The sequence below is a fragment of the Syngnathus acus genome, chromosome 3 (assembly GCF_901709675.1).
Source record: "Syngnathus acus chromosome 3, fSynAcu1.2, whole genome shotgun sequence".
NCBI classification, from domain to species: domain Eukaryota; kingdom Metazoa; phylum Chordata; class Actinopteri; order Syngnathiformes; family Syngnathidae; genus Syngnathus; species Syngnathus acus.
In genome coordinates this window covers 12,322,331-12,344,252 of record NC_051089.1, presented here as the reverse complement: position 1 = coordinate 12,344,252, position 21,922 = coordinate 12,322,331, and the positions used below count along the sequence as shown (strand labels likewise).

The 21,922-nt window shown below is 40.5% G+C and overlaps 1 protein-coding gene and 2 long non-coding RNA genes across 5 annotated transcripts in view; 1 reads left to right on the top strand and 2 right to left on the bottom strand.

Moving 5' to 3' along the window:
• The window catches only part of LOC119121123, a 287,860-nt gene that overhangs the window by 195,875 nt on the left and 70,063 nt on the right, over nt 1–21,922 (bottom strand). The gene's annotated exons all lie outside the window — the stretch shown is intronic.
• The window catches only part of nhsb (Nance-Horan syndrome b (congenital cataracts and dental anomalies)), a 36,270-nt gene continuing 16,214 nt past the window's right edge, over nt 1,867–21,922 (top strand). For all 3 annotated transcript variants that reach the window (XM_037248529.1, XM_037248530.1, XM_037248528.1), the window contains exon 1: nt 1,867–2,550. In XM_037248529.1, the coding sequence (XP_037104424.1) occupies nt 2,271–2,550 (280 nt within the window). In that variant the 5' untranslated portion in view covers nt 1,867–2,270. The remainder of the gene's footprint in view (nt 2,551–21,922) is intronic.
• Nucleotides 4,256–4,732, bottom strand: LOC119121124. The gene is made up of 2 exons (XR_005097618.1): nt 4,549–4,732; nt 4,256–4,360 (listed from the first exon to the last, which is right to left on the bottom strand). It is a non-coding gene; the product is annotated as an uncharacterized LOC119121124 (long non-coding RNA).

Genomic DNA, 21,922 nt, shown 5'->3' with positions numbered 1-21,922 from the left:
ACAGTACTGATATGTATAGAAATATTATTAGAATGAAACAGCGCCCTCTCTTGCTCGTGGTCGGTGTTGCAATCTTAATTTAATGTTTCGTTCCACTGAAGTTGGCCAACAATCAAAATGAATGTAGAAAATAAAGCAAGTGAACGCTATAAAACACAAACATATTCATCTTCACGTACTAGGACTGGGTTTAACAGCCTTTATTGAGCCAAAACATTTATTTTACATTCAAAGTTTACATCTCACCACACACCTGCATGCGTTAAAAAAATCTCTTCTGTAAGGCATTTTTATTTTTCTGTTATTTAGTTCACAATCCTAGGAAAGCTATGGGAGCATATTGTTTTAATAGTGTGTACAGTTTATATTTTCCCAATATGAGCAGATGCAATTTAATCAAAAGGAAAATTATTCAGTTTTTTTCCTTTATAGTGCCAAGTTATTGACTGTTTATTGTAATTACCTGAAAGTAAAAACAAATTTTTAGGTTTATACTAAAGTACATTTCAGACTATTTTGCTTTATTTGTTTTTAAATGAATTTATTTATGAATATTTTATTTTCATGGTTTCTGAAAATGCTAAAACAATCGTATGCAATTACACTATTAGAGTATGAGTATATATACATATTTGCCACCTCCGCCTCACTGTCTAGAATGAGGTGGTGGGGCGCTGTCATTGGTGAATGAGGGGCTTGTAATGGTTTCCCGTCGACCGACTGTGCGTCAATTCTTCAAATTTGCCCCAACAGCAGATTTAGAGCAGACATCTCTATACTGACTGAGCCTGGTGGCTATATGGGAATCATGGTGAATGATGGAGACAACAGGCCGGCTTAGCGGCCGGGCCACACATTCAGCAAAATGTGCTCGCTGCACATTGTTTGTCAGGCAGCCCCTCTGCAAGTGACTCAATACAGTAAACCGCATTACACGACATGTGTGCTTTAATCCAAGACCATCCAAATAGCTTGATTATTGGCCTGTGCTGCACATTAAAAACGCCTAATTAAACATTATGAAAGAGGATTAGGGCCACAGTGAAAACAAGAAAAAATGTTACAGAAAAAAAAAAGTTGAAAATTGGATATTGCTTGACATCATGCACTAATACAACAAACCTACATCACAAAGTTGAGTTGAGGCTGACTGCATCAGCCACGAAGCACGCAAAGCTATGCTAGTGAGCAGTCGATGCAAGAACGATCAACATCCATTGGCACTGCCTGGATGAGATCTATTTTGCAAATTTGAAAGACGCAGTCCTCACTTCATTTAGATCATTTATTTGCATTTATTTGCATGTGCTCACTGTGCTATGAGGTTTGAAGACTACATGCAACACTTCAGTATATCTGGCTCAGTACGCTATATCCAAATGTTCCTGGCCCAGCCCCTCTTTGAAATTTTAGAACCCATTGTGGCCCACGAGTCAAATAATTTTGCCCACCCCTGGTGTAGATAAAAGTGCACACTATTTTTCATTTACCAGTCCAAGGCTGTAAAATAAATAAATAAAACCAAGCACTGACACACACACACACACACACACCTACAAAATCGCGAAACAGCGTTGCCGCGAAAGGTGAATGGCAATATAGCGAGGGAAAACTGTACATACAAATTGAAGAATGTCTTCCAAAGACTCTTGCTCACTTCCTGTCATCCCCTTAATAGTGCTCACTCACAGCACATCGGGTCAGGTACAGAGAAGAATCAATGAAGATATCACTGGAAACGACCGCTTGCCCTGAAAATGAAAGAGAGATGTGTGTTAAGAAACGTAAATGTTACGATATGTTTATTTGCATTTCCGGACAATCCTTTATTTTGAAAATCATTGCCGAGTGTTACTGACGCTCGATTGTCTGCCTTGACGGTGCGCGGAGGCGAGCCCGTCCGTGATCGCAGAGGCGACACGCATCTTCCTCCTCTTCCTCACACCACTGACCTGAGCCCCTGCGCTTAGCCGTGTCCTGACTGCATGTGAGTGTGCATGTGTGTGCGTGCGCGTGTGTGAGCGAGTGTGAGTGATGCCCATAGTAGGCCAGCAGAAGGAGCAGCAGCAGCAGCGGCGGCGGCGGCGGCGGCAGCATGGAGGATCTCAAGGAGAACTTTGGATTGCCGCTCGGGAATAACGCGCGGTCGACCTGAACCTCGTCAGGCTGCACGTTTTGGATATATTTGTTTGGATGGTGTCCTTCTTTCCACCTTTTCTAGACGCTGGGAATTTACGTTTGCTTTCCAAGTCTCATTTGGGGCGTGCGAAATGCCTTTCGCCAAAAGGATCGTGGAGCCGCCGCTTCTTTGCAGGCACCAGATCCCAAATGATGAAGGTCTGATCTTTGAGGACCTGTGCGCCATCACCAACGTGGTTCTGTCCCGGACCTTGCGACAGCTATCCGACCTGGCCCGGCACGCCTGCTCCTTGTTCCAAGAGCTGGAGAACGACATCGTCAGCACCAACCGGCGGGTCTGGGGGCTCCAGAACAAAATAGGCCGGATCCAACAGAATGCCAGTGCCCTGGACCCCAAAAAGGAGGCAGTGCGTAAGTAGAAGCGGATGACGCCCCCCCCCCCCCCTTCCCAAAATATGAATCCACTTGAGCCATGTGTTATTTAAACACTCATTTAATCACGCACATATGTGTGCGTTCATGCTTCGAAGAAGGGTGCCCACCCATATATAATTTCAGACACGCACAAACGTGTTACACGCGCATTTTTACTCATTTGCGCTTTCACGTCAGTCCCGTGTTGACTCCTGCGTCCAGACTGAAAGAGCGTGAAAATTTGCGCGCGCGTGTATGCATGTGCGTGAAGCCTGGCGGGCGCGTGTGTGAGGGGCGTGTGTTGGCGCTGCATAGGTCCCGCATCGCTGTTGCGTTACTGCGGGTTGCGCACACCAACGCACACACACACACACGCCCTATATGCATGCATGTCGCGTTTATCTATGAAGAACGCCACGTTATCTTTCGAGTCGACTATTTTAAAATATGTGTGCGCGTCAGCCCCTCACGCGCGCTCCATTCCCACCCTTTTTCACATGCAGCGGCACCATCCCAGCATCAATAATGAGTCCAGTTGACCATGTTGCAGCAGTGTGTCCCTAGACAAGAGCCGATGGTCGTGACAAGGGTGTGCGAGGGATGCGGCCGTGCACGAATTCATATGCACGGGCAGCTCAAGCAAGCTTGACTGGCACCAACAAAAGACTACATTCGTGTAACAACAGCTACATATTATTTATGTCCTCTGCAGCAGCTACAGCAAGCAAGGCCTTGCTCATTTTATTCTGCTTGCCTAAACCATCACAATTAAAACGGTGTGGACAAAATGATTACTTTTAGCGTTTGTCAGCAATAAAAATACCCCATATGTCATTCTTCAAGCTTAAAAAAAAATCGTGACTTTTCTTAAAGTGACTTATAATACACAAAAATGAACATTTTGTATGGCAAAGTTTCCCTGCACCGAGCCTGTTGCGGGTTATATTAACTCCTAAAATGGATTTTTAATTTACCAGTGTGTCATAATGCCAAGAATGTGTGTCTATGGGGCAATAGAAAGAGACAGAATCAAACAATTCAGAGAACTGTTACCATCTCATGTGCAAAAGCTCTTGCAGAAAAACATGGCCCCGAAGGGTCATGGGGGAATCTCGAAACAACAAAAAAGTACAACGGCACAAATATGACCATAAGAAGTAAGTTCAATATAAATTATCTAGCAGTTCATTTTTTTGTGCTATAGACAATTAAGAATGTTAATTTCTTACACTCTTACGAAAGGACAAGCACTACAAAAAAAATAATGGATGGATAGATGGATGTAGCCAAAAAGTTGCTTTACTTAATATTGCAATTTTGAGCTGTACTCAAGGACATACTGATTTACCACATCCAATGTCTTAATAGCCTGTCTGATATTCACAAATGGTTGATTAATCCTTAATCAATGTTTCAAGGGAAAGCAACGTGTATTTTTCTTTTTCCAGACAGAGTCATGTCCAGTTTATGTAAAGTATGACTAATTCTGCTGTTATACTGTTTTGAAATTCCTCCATGAATTTAAAAAAGAGCAACAGGTGCACAATTCTGCATGAATTTGCTGATAACTTGGATTTATTTACACATTCTTGTAAATCACTATTTTTCAATATTATCATCTTGCTGGATGGGGCAGTTTAGGAAAAGTCAAATTTAACCTAAAGAATATATGTATAAATGTTCAACATCACTTTTCTTTTTCCAGACTGATGGACATTGTCGTCACAAAATTGAGCATTAATATTACCCAGTACCTTTACTGTATATAATTTCAATTAACACAATGAAAGATAATTGTGAACAAGACCTTTATCTGACGCATAAGATGATTTGCCAATGTGTTACACCACTCACTGTTGTACAACGCCAACTACTGGTGAGGAGGACTTTCCTGACATAAAAAAAATGCCTTCAGTATCTGATATCGGTAGGCTCTACCAATACCCGATTCCTTGAAATAAGACCAGTATTGGCCCGTTACAGATCGGTACTCACCCATCCCTCATTAAAACCAACATCTCTTTTCACGATAACAAATAATAGAGAAAAAGTAAACAAAAGTCCACAAAGTGGGAAAATATTCAGTGATTGTCTGGGACTTCAAATTGGCTGCATGGACGGTTTGTGTTTTCTTTGCCAACTCTCATACTTGGAATTTCACCAAACAATTGCTATTTTTTTTCTTTTTTTATACAAGGGTCATTATCTTTGCTGTCATAATGAAAAGACAGAAATCACCCTGAGGAAATGGATATTTTTGCGCAAACAGACACATTCAGTACCCGTTGCAACATCGTCTCCTCACTTCTTTGTTGAGCCACTCAACACAGAAGATAGTCAATATGGTGCAAACTGGGATTGATCCTGGAGTTGGCGGCGGGCAGATGGCTGATATTGCAGGAAAAACAATGTGTCGTGTGCACCACTCATCTCTTGTTATGAGCAGTCAGTAAAATCCATTAGACGCTACTAATAATACAATGAGTCCAGCCACGGTCAACCTAATGGAACTTTCTAGGGAAAACGCTTTGGTTCACATTGCACTAAGGTAATGTCAAACTTTGGAGTATTGCTTTCGGCATTTTAACCACACAGTACACTTATTTTTGAGGTGAACATCAATCCAGTGCAACTGTTGACCTATTTCATATTCAATGTATGTGAATATTCACTTCACGTCAATTCGTGAGTCATGTGCGCCCCTAAATTTTCTACCTGCGCCACTAAAATTTCAGGTTTGGGGCCGCTGTGCTCACTTAAAAAAAAGAAAAAATGGAGTAGGACAACCTTGGCATTCTGTACATTTCATTTTTAAAACCTGACACATGGAGACGACTTCAAAGAAGTTTAAGCCTCCACTCATAATCGTCACCTGCTTTTTAGGATATTGTCCTATCAAATAAATCAGAAGCCCTCAGGAGAGAAAGATGCTGCATTTTCCCAAAGCCTGGGGGAAATACTGAGTTGTTGCAAAAATGTCACATCAAACAGGCACGTTTCAGATTAATGATGACTCACAGGAATGCGCAATGTCCCAAGAGCTACTGTGGACCCTGAGAGGATTGTCATGTTTTGTGTTGCTTTTGAACGCCTTTTAGCTCATTTCTATCATTTAATGTCCACACACTAACAGGATGCTACATGGAAAACGTAGTAGCTTAGCATGTTTCTTCTCTTACCGTATACCGTATTTTCCGGACTATAAGTCACTCCGGAGTACAAGTCGCACCAGCCATAAAATGCATAATAAAGAAGGAAAAGACATATAAATCGCACTGGAGTATAAGTCGCATTTTTGGGGGAAATTTATTTGCTAAAATCCAACACCAAGAACAGACATGTCATCTTGAAAGGCAATTTAAAATAAAGATAGAAGAGGCAACAACAGGCTGAAAGTACGGTATGCTAACATTACATAAACACACAAACAAGGAACTGAGAATGTGCCTGACGTAACATTAAGAGTTATTCAAATAACTATAGCATAATTAACATGCTATACCAAACCATCCGTGTCACTCCAAATCACTAAATCCAATGAAATGTTCATTCTCTGTGTCACTTTTAAACAACTCCGCTAACTCTGGAGGTAGAAGAGGTGGCGCTTCCTCTTCTACGTCGCTTACATCAGACTCATCAACACGATTATCAACACAGGCCTAGAGCGTCCTCTTGCGGTTTAGTGTGAAAATAACATGTAAAATGATATAATAATGCGTTAATAATTTCACACATAAGTCACACCTCCGGCCAAATAATGAAAAAACTGCGACTTATAGTCCGGAAAATACGGTAGTTAAAAATACATAGTGGGAAAGTGTCCTATATCGTTGTATTTTATTTTTTGACAAGCAAATGTTAGAGTTCATATCAGAAAGTTTGTAATTGCCTATAGATGCTGCAAGATGGTGGCCAATTGCTTTTTTCCTATTAGATGATGTGATGGCTTAACTAAATGAAGCATCTCCCCTCACTCCAACATAGTTCCTCCAACTCAAGATGCCACAAGATGGCGACAAAGTAGTACAGAACACCAAAATGAATAACATTGGCTTTACCTATACTCAAAGAAAAGAAAAAGAAATCATGTTTTCATAAAATTGAAATGATTGTATTCTATAACTACGGGGCTAGGAAATGGTAGACTACCAGTAGATATCTGAGCACTGAACATCAGAAGAGATTTTGGGATATTGATCTCGTGGCGGCTAGATTGTACTCTGCTCTTTTGTATGGATGCTCTAAAAGCAAACTTGACTGCATGGCCAGCAGGGGACTGCTCCATATCTCTAGTCTGCATAGTAACAGAAGAGAGAGAGATGTGTGCTTTAACCTTTCCGCTGAGTCAATCACTCTGTCACTCTTTCCCTGGGCCCGCATTTGAACTTGTTGATGTTGTTGTTGCACGGCTAGAAAGATCATACGGGGAAAGGTTCTCTCAGAAATCATACTATATATATAAAAGAAACGGAAGTCATTGTAGGGGGAAGAAATAATTTGCTGAAAATTCACAGATTTACATTATTAGGACGGCCGTAGCTCAGAGCTCTGGTCATTAATTCTTTATTGGACCCATATTTTTAGGGAGGTGGCAGTACTTGGAGAAAACTGACACAACTAAGAAGTGGCAAGTAAAAAGGCAGAAACTTGTGTAAAAGTAGAAATATTGAATCAGAAATATTGCTAATTGTGCAGCATTTCTAAATGATCTCAACTGTTATGGTTCCTCCACAACTGAAAGGCAGCTTCTATGCACACTTGCTTTGTCCTAGGATGTCCATTTCTTTCTTTTTAACTGTGCTTGCTAACCGAGGGTCGATATTCCGCCACAGTATCAGCAAAGCCCCTCAAGCACATCATTGTCGTTAATACTCCCACTCACTGCTGTCCCCTTCCCTGAAACATTTCCACCTTCTGAGCCCCCAAGATCTCATCCAATAAGTCAGTCAACATCTTAGCTGTGGTTGACGTTACCTCACTCTATTTACAGTACATCTTGTTTTTCATCATGTCGTCAGTCACTGATGCTAAAAAAAAGAAATACAACGGGACAGATTTTTTCAATGTTTCCAGAACCCTACTACCAATTTCTCACTGTAGCTGGTTTGACGAAAATGTAAAAATCATGCATTCTTGCCAACCCCCAAGTGTTGGCCTCCATGCATTGCTAACGTGTGTCCATTCTCCTCCTCCTCTATCTATACCTCGTATTCCTCACTGCCCTACTTTCCCCATCAGCAGCAGCGGGGAGAGACATGTGCCTCTTGACAGCATATTTAATGTTTAATGCACTTTGATTTCCACCCAGACACAAGCAGGAGAGGAGAAAGTTTGATAACACTATGAAAGAGTGAGACACATAAGAGAAATACGTGCCGCTTGTGCTCTGAACAGGGAGAATATGAGAAGAGCGCTTTTGAATGAAAGCTGCTGCTGAAAATATTCACCATTGATTCAAACATTAATAAACAAACAAGGAGGTTCCATTAAGAAAAGCAGCTTTCATCTTTGAATAACTGCCGTCCGTCCGTCCGTCCATCCATCCATCCATCTTTTTTAAATGCTGTCTGACAATATTACTTGACTCTGTTGACACTCAAATGACTCCACTCAGACAAGCTACTTCAACAGTCTGCCAGAGGCTCCTGGTCACAACTACGCTCACAGAGCTGGACCATACCACCCTCTAATATGGTTTGTGCGATCGTATCTGCTGATCGGAGTGATCATGATGAATATTTTGGTCACGAGAGACCTTTGCATCAATGATATGTAGAGATTTAAGAGTTACAAATTTACTTCTCTTACAGTGAGCCATTGGGCTAAAAGAGACTATTCACTCGTGAGGGCACTCAGCCAATCAAAGGCACAATGTGACTCTAATCTGTGTGCGCACAGGGTGAGTCGCTTTAATTGAAATGCATAGGCCGTTAGTAGATAGTTGGGGATGCGCACATTTTTATCGTGTCATTACATTAACATAGCACATAGACGGTTTTATGTGCAAGGGCAAATTTTAAGCGCAAACCCACAATGACATTTTCTCCATCAGTCTGTAGCCTGGAGGGCAAAACAAAGAGGAAGAAATTGAGTTCAGACTAGAAACGCCATTTTGATATTTTCTATTTTTTCAATTTAGATTTGAAAATCTCTTTTCGGGAAGCATGAAACATCCGCAGCCTCAAAAAGATTTTTTTAAATAAAGAAAGGATAGCATTGTAAATATAAATACATAGCAAAACATAACAAAAGAGAATGCAAGGGGGGAAAAAAAGTTGTATCAAATGGAATTAAGCTGAAAGTCAAACACAGTCAACACATTGAGCTCTGTGACCTTCTCCTCGACTTTCGTGTTATGATTGGAACTGCTACTTTAAGTGCTCCTGTCTGTGTCCCTGTTGCGGCTTGCAATAAAACATGCATGCAGGACTTATTGGTCTGTATATTGCTGCATGTGTTCGGATGGATGGCTGCAATGGCTTCCTTTTGCTCGCCAGTTAGTTGATTAAAGGCCCTTTTCATGTGGCATAACACTCAACACAAACATCATCTCAATGTTGATGTCTGTTAACTGGTTGTGTCTAATAGTTAAGTACAGAATCTAATCAGCAGAGGTCAGCAAATTAAGACATTTTTTGGTCTGTCTTTCGTATCTGTGCTAATTTCTATTACCCCTTCTCATTATGCATCAGTTGTACAAAAGAAAAATGGGACTGACAAATAAATAGTTGAAGCAAGCACGCTGTGGTTTTTTGGAGAACTGTGCTAGTGAGAGAATCTAATTCGTCTTCCTTCATAATTATCTTGCAAACATAGAGTAAGAGAGGGAACAATATTTTTTCACACGTTTTAATGCGTTTGACTGAGTTTCCATGTGTTTGAAGCATTTTAAAGGGGCAAAAATAACCTCCCAAAATGTTTTTTTTTTTTTTAATATGGTCTCTCTATATCGCTGAATTCCTCCAATCACTGGAGGGCTTGGAAGGAATCCCCTTCAATAACCAAAGATTGACTGTCTGACTATATCAATGTGCCCCCATTCATTTTCATATGCGTGTATTTGTGTCATGCTCCAATGACATGTTAAACTCAATCATGTCTGTCGACTCCGCAAAATGCTGGCTTTAAACCAAAACGATGAAGTCAGTGACCTCTGTGGGTGGGTGGTAGTTTGTGAGTGCCTTCGCCACGAGTGGACATCTCTCAAATCCCGAGGCTCTGGTGCGTAAGCGTACCGTGATTCCATGAGGATACATGAGTAACATTTCTTCCAGCTTGATATTACATAACAGTGGACTTCTATTGACAAGTGTTAGTGCTCAGCGCTTGAGTACGATGCTTGGGAGCTTATTAACTCTGTCAAGAATGTAAATTGGGCATTTACTGGCAGCAAACATTGTTCCTTAGCAAATTAATTCCCTCTGTAACAAGGTCAGACAATTTCATTTGAATTTAAATTATTCAACCACCTGAAAATGTGTCAACTTTGACCTGCGAAGGTTCTCTTAAAAACACAAAAGCACATTCACCACAAATGGACTGTACACTATAACCGGTTATTATTTTGAGGAAACTATTGAAGAATTCTGTCTTGGGCCTTTTCAGGCCAATCGAGTGTTTACATGCGCCTCATACTGTCAGATTCCACCCTGATGCAAATGGTATCAAGTAACTGACCTTGGGAAGCACAGACTTCCACTTCCTCTGGTTTGTCGTTACATCGCCATCTATGGAGCTTCATGCTTTTTAAGGAAGATTACAAATCCAAACACCTATGGGTTACCTCAAGACTCTTCAACTAAAATCAAACAAATACAAACTCAAGTAGAGTTTTACCATATTTCTATTCGACCCTAAAACATTATTCCCATGATAACTTGTCCCTGGCAGGCCTCCGCAGGGAGCTCCACTTAGGAGAGATGAGTTTCCACGTAATCCCACAGAGAGAGGCAAAACTCTGAATGTCCCGGTTTCTGTCCAGTACAAAATAGAAAATGTGTTTTTATGCTATGTTTTAGTCGATCTGACAAGGTTATTGACCCTTGATATCAATGCACTAGTATGCTCTTTGTTCACATCGTAGAACGACTATTTCTTACTAGCTATGCTTTTTACTTGACAGCCTCCAACTAATAGTTCACTAATAAGGTTTGATTGCTAGTACACAATCAAACTGGGCTAAAGTGGTACTAGCAGTTGGAAAAATATTACAGTCCTAATAAGATGCCGCCCGATAGCCATTTTACTAGATTACTGAATTGTATTACTCGTGAGGACCACGAGTGGACCTAAGCTCGATAGAAATGCTCAATCGGCTCCCCGTAAATGTGTACGTTGAAGTTACATGTGGTACTGTACAGCCTACACATGAAATTAAAGGTGGCGTTGTAAACTTCAGCAAAGCATTCAAACAGATGGAGGGTGAACATCTTTGTCTGCTCTTGTTTTAACGGGTGAGCTGCTCTAGAAGACTTCCTCAGAAACAGATTGGCTTTGTAAGATCCTTAGCATGCTGCAAAAAGGAGCTGTCCTAATTGGACTAAGAGCGAGTTGGGTTTTGCACAACAAAACACGCGCGCCACACGCTACAGCTGCATGCGTCTGTGCTTGGGTGAGAGAACATCCTGATTGCTCTTCAGTCGCGTCGGAACACAGAATAGAACACAAACAACCACGCTTCTTCCAATCCTGGTACAAAATCCCATTAAAAGCTATTGCTGTGGGTTTCAGATCATGCGATTTACTAAGGCAGGGTAAATTAATCCAATTTGAAAGAGGATAGTCCATCAGTGAGGACAAAAAAGACTTTACTTATAAGCCATATATCTGTGACTATCCATTCAGTCAAATGCTACAAATGCTGACCACTTTCCACACAAATGCAAAATTCTCCCCTTAGCAATCCAGTTCTCTGGAAATTTTCTTTACAGAGGAAAATGGCAAAAATAAGTATGTGGAGGTCCACTCCATGCTAACTGCATGCACATATGCACGCATGGTCCTGCATGATGAGTACCTCTGGATGACAGGCCAGAGATGTGCGAGCCAAACGCTTCGGGCGACCACAGCTGTTCCAGCGAAGGGAAAAGAGTATCGGGAAGAAAGTGCCGTATTGCCATCTTTTCTCTGTCCTGCACTTTTCTTTGCTGAACAGCTGTCAATTTTAGCCTCGCGCTCGTATTTTCCAACGCCGGCACAAGTAGTGTGAAGTTAAACAGTGTGGAAGTGTTTCAAACTGCGGCATAAGGAAGAGGATACGTTCCACAACCAGCGTGATAGATTAAAATCAGACCATTCCCACTCACTTTGAAGACATTTCAAGACTCTCTGTCAAGAGAAGACTATGGTATTATAGCATTTTGAGAAAAAGGAAAAATGACTCACTTGCACAGTTCTCCAAATGAGATGCAAAGTGTGCTTGCTCACTCCCAGTTGAAGTTTATTCTAAAAAGAATTCAATTGTGCATATTTAAACAACAAAGTTTTCAACAGAGGTCCACTTGCTTAATGGTAACATGTAATTTAAAAACGCCATAGACCAGCAAACGGAAATTAGTGTTAGTTACGTTATAATCCTTGGAAAAACACGTACGGAGCCGCAACACAGCAGAGCATGCAACAATACAGTGGTACCTTGAGATCAAAACAATTGTATCTCAAAACATCACTTGTCCTTTGAAATGACTAAAAACGTCAATCCATTCTAGCTTCCTCCAACAAGCAATTAATTTTTTTTTAATTTAGTAAGGAAATCGAAGCACGAAAGTAACACATTTCAGAATAGAAAACATACGTACATAGAATGAAATGATGGTTTATTACTAAAATGGTCATGAAGACACAAACAAAGAAGACTTTCACAACTACTGAAAGTAACCCAGTAAACTACAGTAAGATTTTTTTGCAGAGGATAAATAATATATGCCGACTATTGCTGTACTGTCTGTCTACATTTGTTGCTTCACCATTTTCAAATACTGTGTCTGTTGCTCAAAGTGTTATAATACCGACGCGGTACTATTTGTTGGTCCATCCGTGGCGATTTGCATCATAAGTTAGCTACAAAACACATTTAGTGAACAGAAAACAAAATCAGCTGACATTGCACAGTTGTGTTTCTCAATACAACGTGGTAAAAATAATTACAGTGTCTTGACAGATATTGCCCCCATTCTTTGATCTTGTAATTATCACCATGGAGTTGAATAATTACAGTAGCAGAAAATTACAATTAACTGATTGTGTGACTTACGGGGGACTCCCTTGGATAAGAGTGTGCCTATGTGTCCGTGAGTGTGTGTGTGTGTGTAGATTATTCCTGTGATAGACGAGATCAGATAAATAGACCAACGCATTCAAATCACAATCCATATTATTTGCCTCTGTCTCAAGAAGTGCTTCTTCATCACTTGGTGTTCTCTGGTGTCACCTTCACTAGAATCCAAAATTAATCACAGTTAACTGACAGGTGTCACACACACAAGATTATGTAATACATTGTGAATTAACGCGACTGTGCAATGAGCAGTAAAGGGGGGAAGAAGTTTTCAGATGCGTTGTCACATGAAAGAGAAATCTTCAGATCACAGAAAATGTAATTTAAGATGATTAATAAGTAATTAGTAACTAGAAAGACATCTACCAATGTGATGGGCTTTCCTTGTATTTACACTGATACGTTTAACATTTTAGCATGAAACTTCAGTCAAATAGAATCATTGTGAACTTTGTTGCCATTTTCAGATATGAAATAAATTCAGCTGAGAATTAAGATAAGACGTGTGGGTGAGCAGCCTAGACCTTTAATCCATGCCAGTTGAAATAAAGCAGAGCCATATGGGTGGCAGTGGATCAGGAGCAGTGATCCTGAGGATGATACAACCCCAGTTGAACCTGTGTGTGTGTGTGTGTCTGCGTGTGTGCGTGAAACATATTTACACTCCATCTGATGTTTATCATTGCAGCATGCTTGCTGCGCCAAACTGTGCATGAGCAGAAATGCTGCTCCATTCATTGCATGGAAATGCAAGAGTTTCGTCACCTCTCCATAGGAATTACGGAAGTGCAATTTTGTATCACTGTGATTGGCTGGCAACCAGTTTGGGGTGTCCCCTGCCTACTGCCCCAAGTCAGCTGGGATCAGTTCCAGCACGCCCGCGAGCCTCGTGAGGAAACGCGGTTCGGATAATGGATGGATTTTGTATCAAATGTACAAGAGACTTGAAGTACTGTTGCCTTCTTATTAGGAACTTCATATGATGTCTGAGAATAACACCCAACAATCAACAGCAAACTTTAATCAGATATTTTTGGGGGCTGACTTCCCCTTTACCATGGAAATGATGCTGATGGGAAATAATTTTGCATCAATCATCATTTTGACAATTCCCCACCCTCAAGTACATATAAATAGTACTGTAATGCATTCGGGATGAGAAGTGTCTAGACTCACTATGTTGTCTCTGGTTGCTTCTTTGTTTGAAGGTTATCAATCTTTAAGACACAGGCGCAGTTCTCGTCTACGCACAGGGATGCAGAAGAGCACATACACATTGAGGCCCGAACGACGCAGTCAGACAAACACACTGTTGCGCAAATCCATGACCAACGCTTGGAAGTCCCAGAGAAACTGGCCCTTCTCTCATCCTTAGGATGAAAGTGGGAGGGTGGGGATAATGCATTATACATTCCCTCTTCTCTCCAACTGCTCATTATGTTACAGCCACGGCCACAGCTTCAAAACAGATCGTTCCTAATGAGACTGTAGCTTGCCGCATAACCTCATAGTCACAGGTGACACTTCGACATAACGCGAAGATACATTTTGTGATATCCCTCCACTGCGGTTATTAACACGTCAAAACAACTGATTGATCACTTTGTGTCAAAGCTTTGGAATTGAATCTCTGTTTTTAGAGCATGTGAATTTACGTTCTGCCGTGTTGTGATGTGTTCTGTTTTTATTTGTCAGGGTTGCCACAGACCTACAAAGCATGAGGTGGCCGAAGTGGAGGCCTGTTCTCGTGGTGGTGAAATACATGCAGTGCTGCAGTTTCAAAGCCTTTGAACAGATTTAAAGAATAAATGCCTTACTTAACTCTGGAGTAAACAGATAGATTGGATAAGATGAACACTGATCTCGTTATGTTGGGTCTAGGAGAAGTCAGAATGACAGCAGGTCTGAGCTTTAGAGCTTGTTGATATCGTAACATGAGTCTTTGGTTCCTCTCGTGAGACATTGTGGTTTCACTTCCATTTATTTGGGCATACTAAAGATCGGAAATAGGATGCCACTGCGGATTGGTGTATCATAATCACAGCAATAAACATTTCCTTGCATTTATTATCTCACCGCATTCCCACAGCAGACACATTTCTATCGTCTCCTCCAGAATCCAAGACATGTTGAAGAACTGGAAGGAATAGAAAGAAGGGGGGGGGACAAAGACTGAAGTGAGCAGGAGATGAAACCGTGATATGGGGTGGAAAGATGATGACAGAAGCAGATAGAAGAGAAGGAAACTGCAGCCATTTTACACCGAGGTGTGCGTCTAACGCCGAGAGACAGAGTATGTCGTATGTGCGATGGGGCAGTGTGTACGAGAAGAGCAATAAGGCCAAGATTCTTGGAGGAGACTCACTCTCACTGTCACATCAATCAGACGACATAACACACACACACTCAACACAGCCTCCCGTCTCCTGCCCTCTCTTCATAGCATGGCTAGAAGAGAAGCACGGAAGCCATTTTTTTTTCCCTTTCCTTTCAGAGACAATTTTAACCTCGTATTAAATATCTTAAGGAACATCGTCTACATGTAGACATGGAAAGGAGAAGATTGATTGTCGTTAGTGGGCGAAAAATATACGAGTGGGCTAAATCATGTTGGAATAGGGGCTTGTTTAAAGTTTCGTTTGTAGTGTACACAGGGAGAAGACAATTGGAGGCTATCCTGATAGAAAAAACATTTGGGATATCACTGCATATGCAAAATGATCTTTGAAGTGATGGAATCCAAAGAAGAGGCGAACATACCCTGCATTTTGTTTTTTTTACATGTTTGTCAGGACCCCTTTTGAATCTTGCCTACTCAAAGAATACGCATGCTCACGGTTGTTCTCCATCAAGTTGCACACGAGTGAGAGCCAATCATTTTGGGGAAGCCAGCAACCGCATGAAAGCCATATTTTGATTGAACAAGTTCGGAGTGTGTGTAAATTGGATGAATCTGCCTGGTAAGTTGAGCGCCGATTGCCACAGTGCACCTAAATGAGCCATTTGGAAGGAAATGCAGGGAACACAGTTGTCCTAGGTGATATAGAATTCGACTCAACCCTTGAATCACTCCAGTTACATTGCTAAATACAAGATTAGTCTCCCCCCCGACATTTCAAAAACTAGGTTTTCGTCATCATCTCTTATTTTGCTAACGCCTTGTCCACACCACAATAATCGTCATTGTTCAGTATTAGAAGTGAATTAGTTACCCTAAATTCTAATGGCAATGTCCAAGTACTGTAATGCACCAAATCCTGGGAGGTTAAAATATGGAAGAGCAGATGAACAAGACCCTGGAAAGCTCTTTTAAAATGAATATTGTGACTTTCCAACGTGTGTAAAATACACCCGTTATCACAAATTTATGATCCATCTTCATTTTATATGCACTGGCGCACACACACATATACACACACACACACACACATACACACACACACACACACACGCTCACAGCTTCAGGGTGTGCCCAGCATCAGCATGAGTACACTTGCTGCCTGCTCTCTTGCTCCTTGTGTCCTTATTGGTTCCTGCCAAATCTGGCCATCCAATCACATTAGGCGGAGCAAGTGTGTGCACAGACTTGCAAATAATCTGCGCTTTTACAATAACAGCACACAACCTGCACAGCCATCCATCTAGACGACGGCATTTCCTGCTTTGCTTTGTATGCCTGTATTCTTCTTCGTCTTGGGTGGTGAATGTTGGTTAAGGGTCTCAAGGGGTCGTGTTAGGTTGACATCAACCTTAAGTTTTCCAACCCAAAATTAGCATGTGCTATCGCCTATACCTTACATAAATATGTAATTGTATACATTTTCAGGGGAATATCATAATACACAAAATGTGCCCCAGATTCTATTTGCATCTATTTCTTGTTTTCCTGAGCCAGTGGTTCCGCTGAGTGGGGGCTTCTAAAGCTGTTGTGAATTATTAAGCAGAGGTGAATTATGGGGCTGCAGTGAGCGAGAGAGGGCGAGAGAAAGAGCGAAAGAGCAAGAGAGAGATTGAGCAAGCGAGCGAGAGAGAGAGAGAGAGGTCTGGACAAAAATAGGTCAACCTAGTTGTGGCAAACCAGGCAAGTAGAAATGATTCTCTCTCTGAGGAGGTGCTCTGTGTGTGTGTGCGCGTGTGTGTTTGTGTGTCAGGGAAGGTTGCATATTTGTCAGGAGCTCTCGAGCACTTATTTAAAGCAGACAACAAAGCTCCCGCCTGTATGCCAGTCGTGTTGTATGTCAAAACATAAGAAGTACATCTCTTCCATAAAAGGGAGCTATTGTGGAAACGCAAACAATCATTATGGAGTGTGACACAACACGGTGCAGTGGTAATTTGACTTGTGAGTTAAATTTGTCGTGTAACCAAGCTTGTAACTTAATGTATGCTAATAAAATGAATGGAAATCCCTGTTGTATAGAAGCCCAAAAAAACCATAAAAGAAGATATAAGTAAGTTAACTGGCTTCATAAAAATTATAACTAGTGTTGCGGTTGTGCCTTTAAGGGCCGTTTAAAATTTAGCTTAGTTTATTATTATTATTATTATTTAGCTTAGTTCATGTAAGTGTCTGGGTGTGAGCTCTTTGCCTGCTCCTTGCAAGTGTTGTAATGTTGTATTATCCAATAAATTATTCTTTTTCACTCGAGCAGTGGCATTTGTGACGCTTGACCAAGCAACTTCTCAAAACCTTTTAAGTTGGGGCATGCCTAAGTTTGACTTTACTTTACATTATCAAAGTTGCAACAGTCAACCAGAGTTTTTTTTTCAATAACTTGGGAGTGTAAATCAAACAACGTGAAAATATTTAAAAATCTACAATACTTCAAGTCAATTCCAAAATCCATTTTCTGATTAGAAATAATGTAAAACTCATTAAAATATTGTTTCCCAAGCACTCACCATTGTAAAAGTTGTGTAAACTGCACAGGCAATTGTTTAAGTCATAATTTAACATTCGTAACTTAGTTAAAGTTAGAACTAAAATAAAGTAAAACTCATTGAGTTTGTCAGATATTCTTAAAATGAATGAAGCCTTTAATCTGGCTGCCAGAAGACAGAATAAGTCATCTTGAGCTCTGTTTGCTTTTTGGATAAGCTCTATGTTTACATTTCAGTGTACTCATGAAGTGATGGCTTTGAAACAGAGTTTGGACGGTTGCCGTCATACATTTTCTTTTTGCACTGGCGCTCAAAGCCAAAGAAAAAGTCAAACATTTGTGGAGTTAGATGCTCACTAAACTGGTCAGTGGCATATTTTTTGCATATTTGACATTTTTATTTATTTGCTTGATTGATTTTCCATTATTCTTTTACGTCCGCTTCACAGTGCAGAGGTTGCGGGTTCGATTAGGCCTTCCTGCGCGGAGTTTGCGTGTTCTCCCCGTGCCTGCGGGATTTTTCCCTGGGTAATCTGGTTTCTGTTTGATAGTAGGTCATGAAAATGATTTGGATGTATGTGACTGCATTTAGAAAATGACAATAGATGATCTCCGAGCCAGTCTAATTACAGCCCCCCCAACCCCGCCCCCGCGCCGCCTCCCAAATAAATAAAGAACAGAGATTATCGAGAGATTGTCGCAAATACATCAAACATTCCTTTGACTGTTGCCAGTGAAGACAGACTGCTAAATGCATTTCTGTATAATCAACTTGCTCTTGTGACTGTTATTTACATCATAATCCCGCAAGTGCGATATTGCAGCACAGTTGAGTGGTTCAACAAGAGTTCAGAACAAGAAGAAGCACTTACTGGTTGATCTTAGAATTGTCCCCCCACCCTCCTTTTTTTCTTTTTTTAAATAAACCCTTTTAATTTAAAACCCTTTAATTCTCCATGCACAATTACTGTAGCACGTTCTGGGTCAACTTTAAATATCCTTATATTAATTGTCTATACCAAATGATTAACTCCAGATCTTTTCAAGGTGTATTAAAAGCCTGACTGACATTAATGTAAAGATGTTTTGGAGGAGAGGGAACTTCTATTGATCATGTAAGGTTTTGTATTTGCGTGACTAAATTGTGAATCATAACTTTTTGTATATTAAGAAAATAAATTGGGATGAAGTATATACATATATACAGTTATGTACATTTGCTAGAAATTCTATTTCCTGGGGTGGGGACACAAATGGCACCGGTATAATGGTCAGTATAAAACCTTTTTTTTTTTAATGTTTTTCTATTATATTAATTTATATTTTGATACCAGAACAGTGCTATTTTTCTTGACTTAAAGCACATTGGAAATTTATTTAGGGGTGCTCCTTTCATTTGATTCAGTAAAATTGCCTTGACATACGAGTGCATTGAGTTCCCATCTTTAAGGAACAAAAGTCAACTTTCTAAGTTAAGGTAGTTTAGTTTAGCACATCTGTCACATCTGAACGCAAGAAAATGCACTTGTGCGTTTTCTGTGAGTACGCACGTCTGCGAGGGGTGATGAGGTTTATGTGTGTGTGTAGGCAAATGTGAGCGAGCTCAAGAAGGCGGGGCGAGCGAGGAGAAGCATGACCTACATTTGGCAAAGCTCATCGTATGAGCATGAAACTGCCTAACATCACCCCAGAGCTCTTGAGCATGGTGCCACGTGATTGGCTGCTTTCAGCTCCAGCCTGACAACAGCACTGGCATCACCCAGGGGGGGTGGGGGCAGGGGGTAAAGATGAGGATATGGGGCGGAGGCACATACATTTAAAAACAAATAAATTGGGGGGGGAAAGAGGACAAGGTCAGAGTGACACTCCTGTATAAACATATTTTGAATTGTTTACATTTTAGTCTCACATTGGGAGTGGGAAGCTGCTTCTGCAATGGAATTTTTTTTGGTCAAGGTTATCATGTGCTTCAGATAAGATACGGAATGTATCAATGATGTGCTTGTCATGTCATATGCACTTTTCTGATTTGTATACTTTTTTATTAGCACGGTAGTAATGGGGTGGGGGCGTCTGGGAAAGAGTGACTGATGGGCATCGACTTTGGTGTAGCAAACAGTCACAAAACAGAGCCAATTTGAAGCACAACACCTCTGCAGCTGGCAAAGACACAAGTGGGCATGCACACACACACACACACACTCACGCACGCACACACTACTTTGACAATGCGCCTCCGCCTTTCTCTTTCCCAGAGATCCCCAGGCACAAGGCATTGTGGGATTCTCTCTGGCAAGGCTCTGGCTCTTCACAGCTTTAATCTTTAAGTTGTTTCCATAGAAACGATATGTTCACTCAGTAACTGTCAGATGGCTTCTAAAGCAAGACGTATGTAGGGGAATGTCCTCAGTGAACACGAGCCCTCGCCCGAGCCAATGATAAAGACAACATCTCAATCACCGTACAGACGCATTGATCCCGATTATAAATAATGCCATGAAGTATTGATCATGCACTACTTCAATTATCAATTTCCTTATTCCTGGAGTCTGAATTTTTTTTCCCCCCGGCATGATCCCAGCTCATTTATATGCTGTACATTTGCTGGTTTGCCGAGGACACTCGGAGCGCAGTTAGTGTTATCTAAGGTAGTCTCCACCCTATGCATCACATCTTTTTTTTTTTTGACAGTTTACAGTCAATTCCAAGGCGCAGTAATCCCTCGCTAACTTTTTAAATGATGACCTAGTGAAACAAATGACATGAGTTTGATTAATGGCTAGAGTGCTTCAGTTGTTTGGGATGGAAAATTGAAAAGATGAACGACCCGGAAAAGTTCAAACTTTGCGAACGACGATAAATGATCAATGAAATGATAAAAAATAAAAATGCTGGGGTGGTGGTACGCATGGTGAGTAGGAGCCAAAATTATATTAGTCATCATAATAGTTATTTTATAGCCCATAATTTATGCCATAAGAAAATAAAATGCCAACTACTCGGGCCAGTAAAAAAAAGTTTGGATTGTAAAAAAAATATATACCTATTTGATAATAATTATGATAACGCACAAAAAATACACACACAATGACCACCAGAAGGAGTCTTCCCCCAAAGACAAGCACAAGTCCCCATTTTTTCTGCCTGTGTCCGTTTCCATGGAGACACGGTTAAAAATAACACGGGCTTGTTTTGTGCCATTTCTACAACATAGCTGAGACATAAACACACACGCAAAATAATAACTTTTAGTGCACGGCATTTTTCTTCCACCATTGTCTTTTGGGGAACTTAATTGACCCGAGTATTATTTGAAAAAAATCTCAAGGCTCACCACGTAACAAATATGTTAGGGAAAAAAGTATACCTACTGAAAAAAAAAGATGAAATTTACTTAGTGTGAAATCTAGGCCTGATTAGTTTAATATTATTCTTTTGTATGAATGGCAACAGGTAGAGACGCAAGGTCATTGAGTCTCACTACACTATGGTGTTTTGTGATAAGGCTATGCTGATAAAAAAAAAAGTCCACATATCCAAATAGGAGTAGCTGTTGGCCAAGTAGAATAGAGCATAAGAGATTTGAATAATTTCCCCCTCTAGTTTACATACAGCTAATACTCAACCTTTTTAGGAACACTGATGTAAAACACACAGTGCTGCTTTTCTAAACAGATTTGAAGACATGTGGCAATACATCTTTTAATTTTAGACATTCAATTAAAATTTCTCAGTTTTATACATTCCAATCCATACTGAAAACAATTGTTAAAATTGCTCAATTTTATTTTGTCAAGTGGTTACATGAAAGAAAATCGTCCTGAAATGTAAACAATATATCAATAGTTACATTTTATTTCATGTAACCACTTGACAAACTAAAATTGAGCAAATTTAGCCAAAATCTGTTTTCAGTGCAGTGGTTTATTTTCTACCCTTTACAATTGTTACAGGATAATGAGAATTGATTGCATAACAATTGTATGCGAGTTTCATGGAAGAGAGGCAACCAATTATTTGTTGCTCTTGAAAAACAAACCATACGTACACATGTACTATTTAGTGATTTATCAGTCCTATTTATTTTGATTTTAATCCGCAATGAGTCAAATATGTTTTGCCACTAGGGGGCAGTGTAAGACGTTTCAGAAGCAATAGTGTGCACAAGCAGGATAATTCCCCAAACATCTAACCTGCATTTATTTACGCCGGT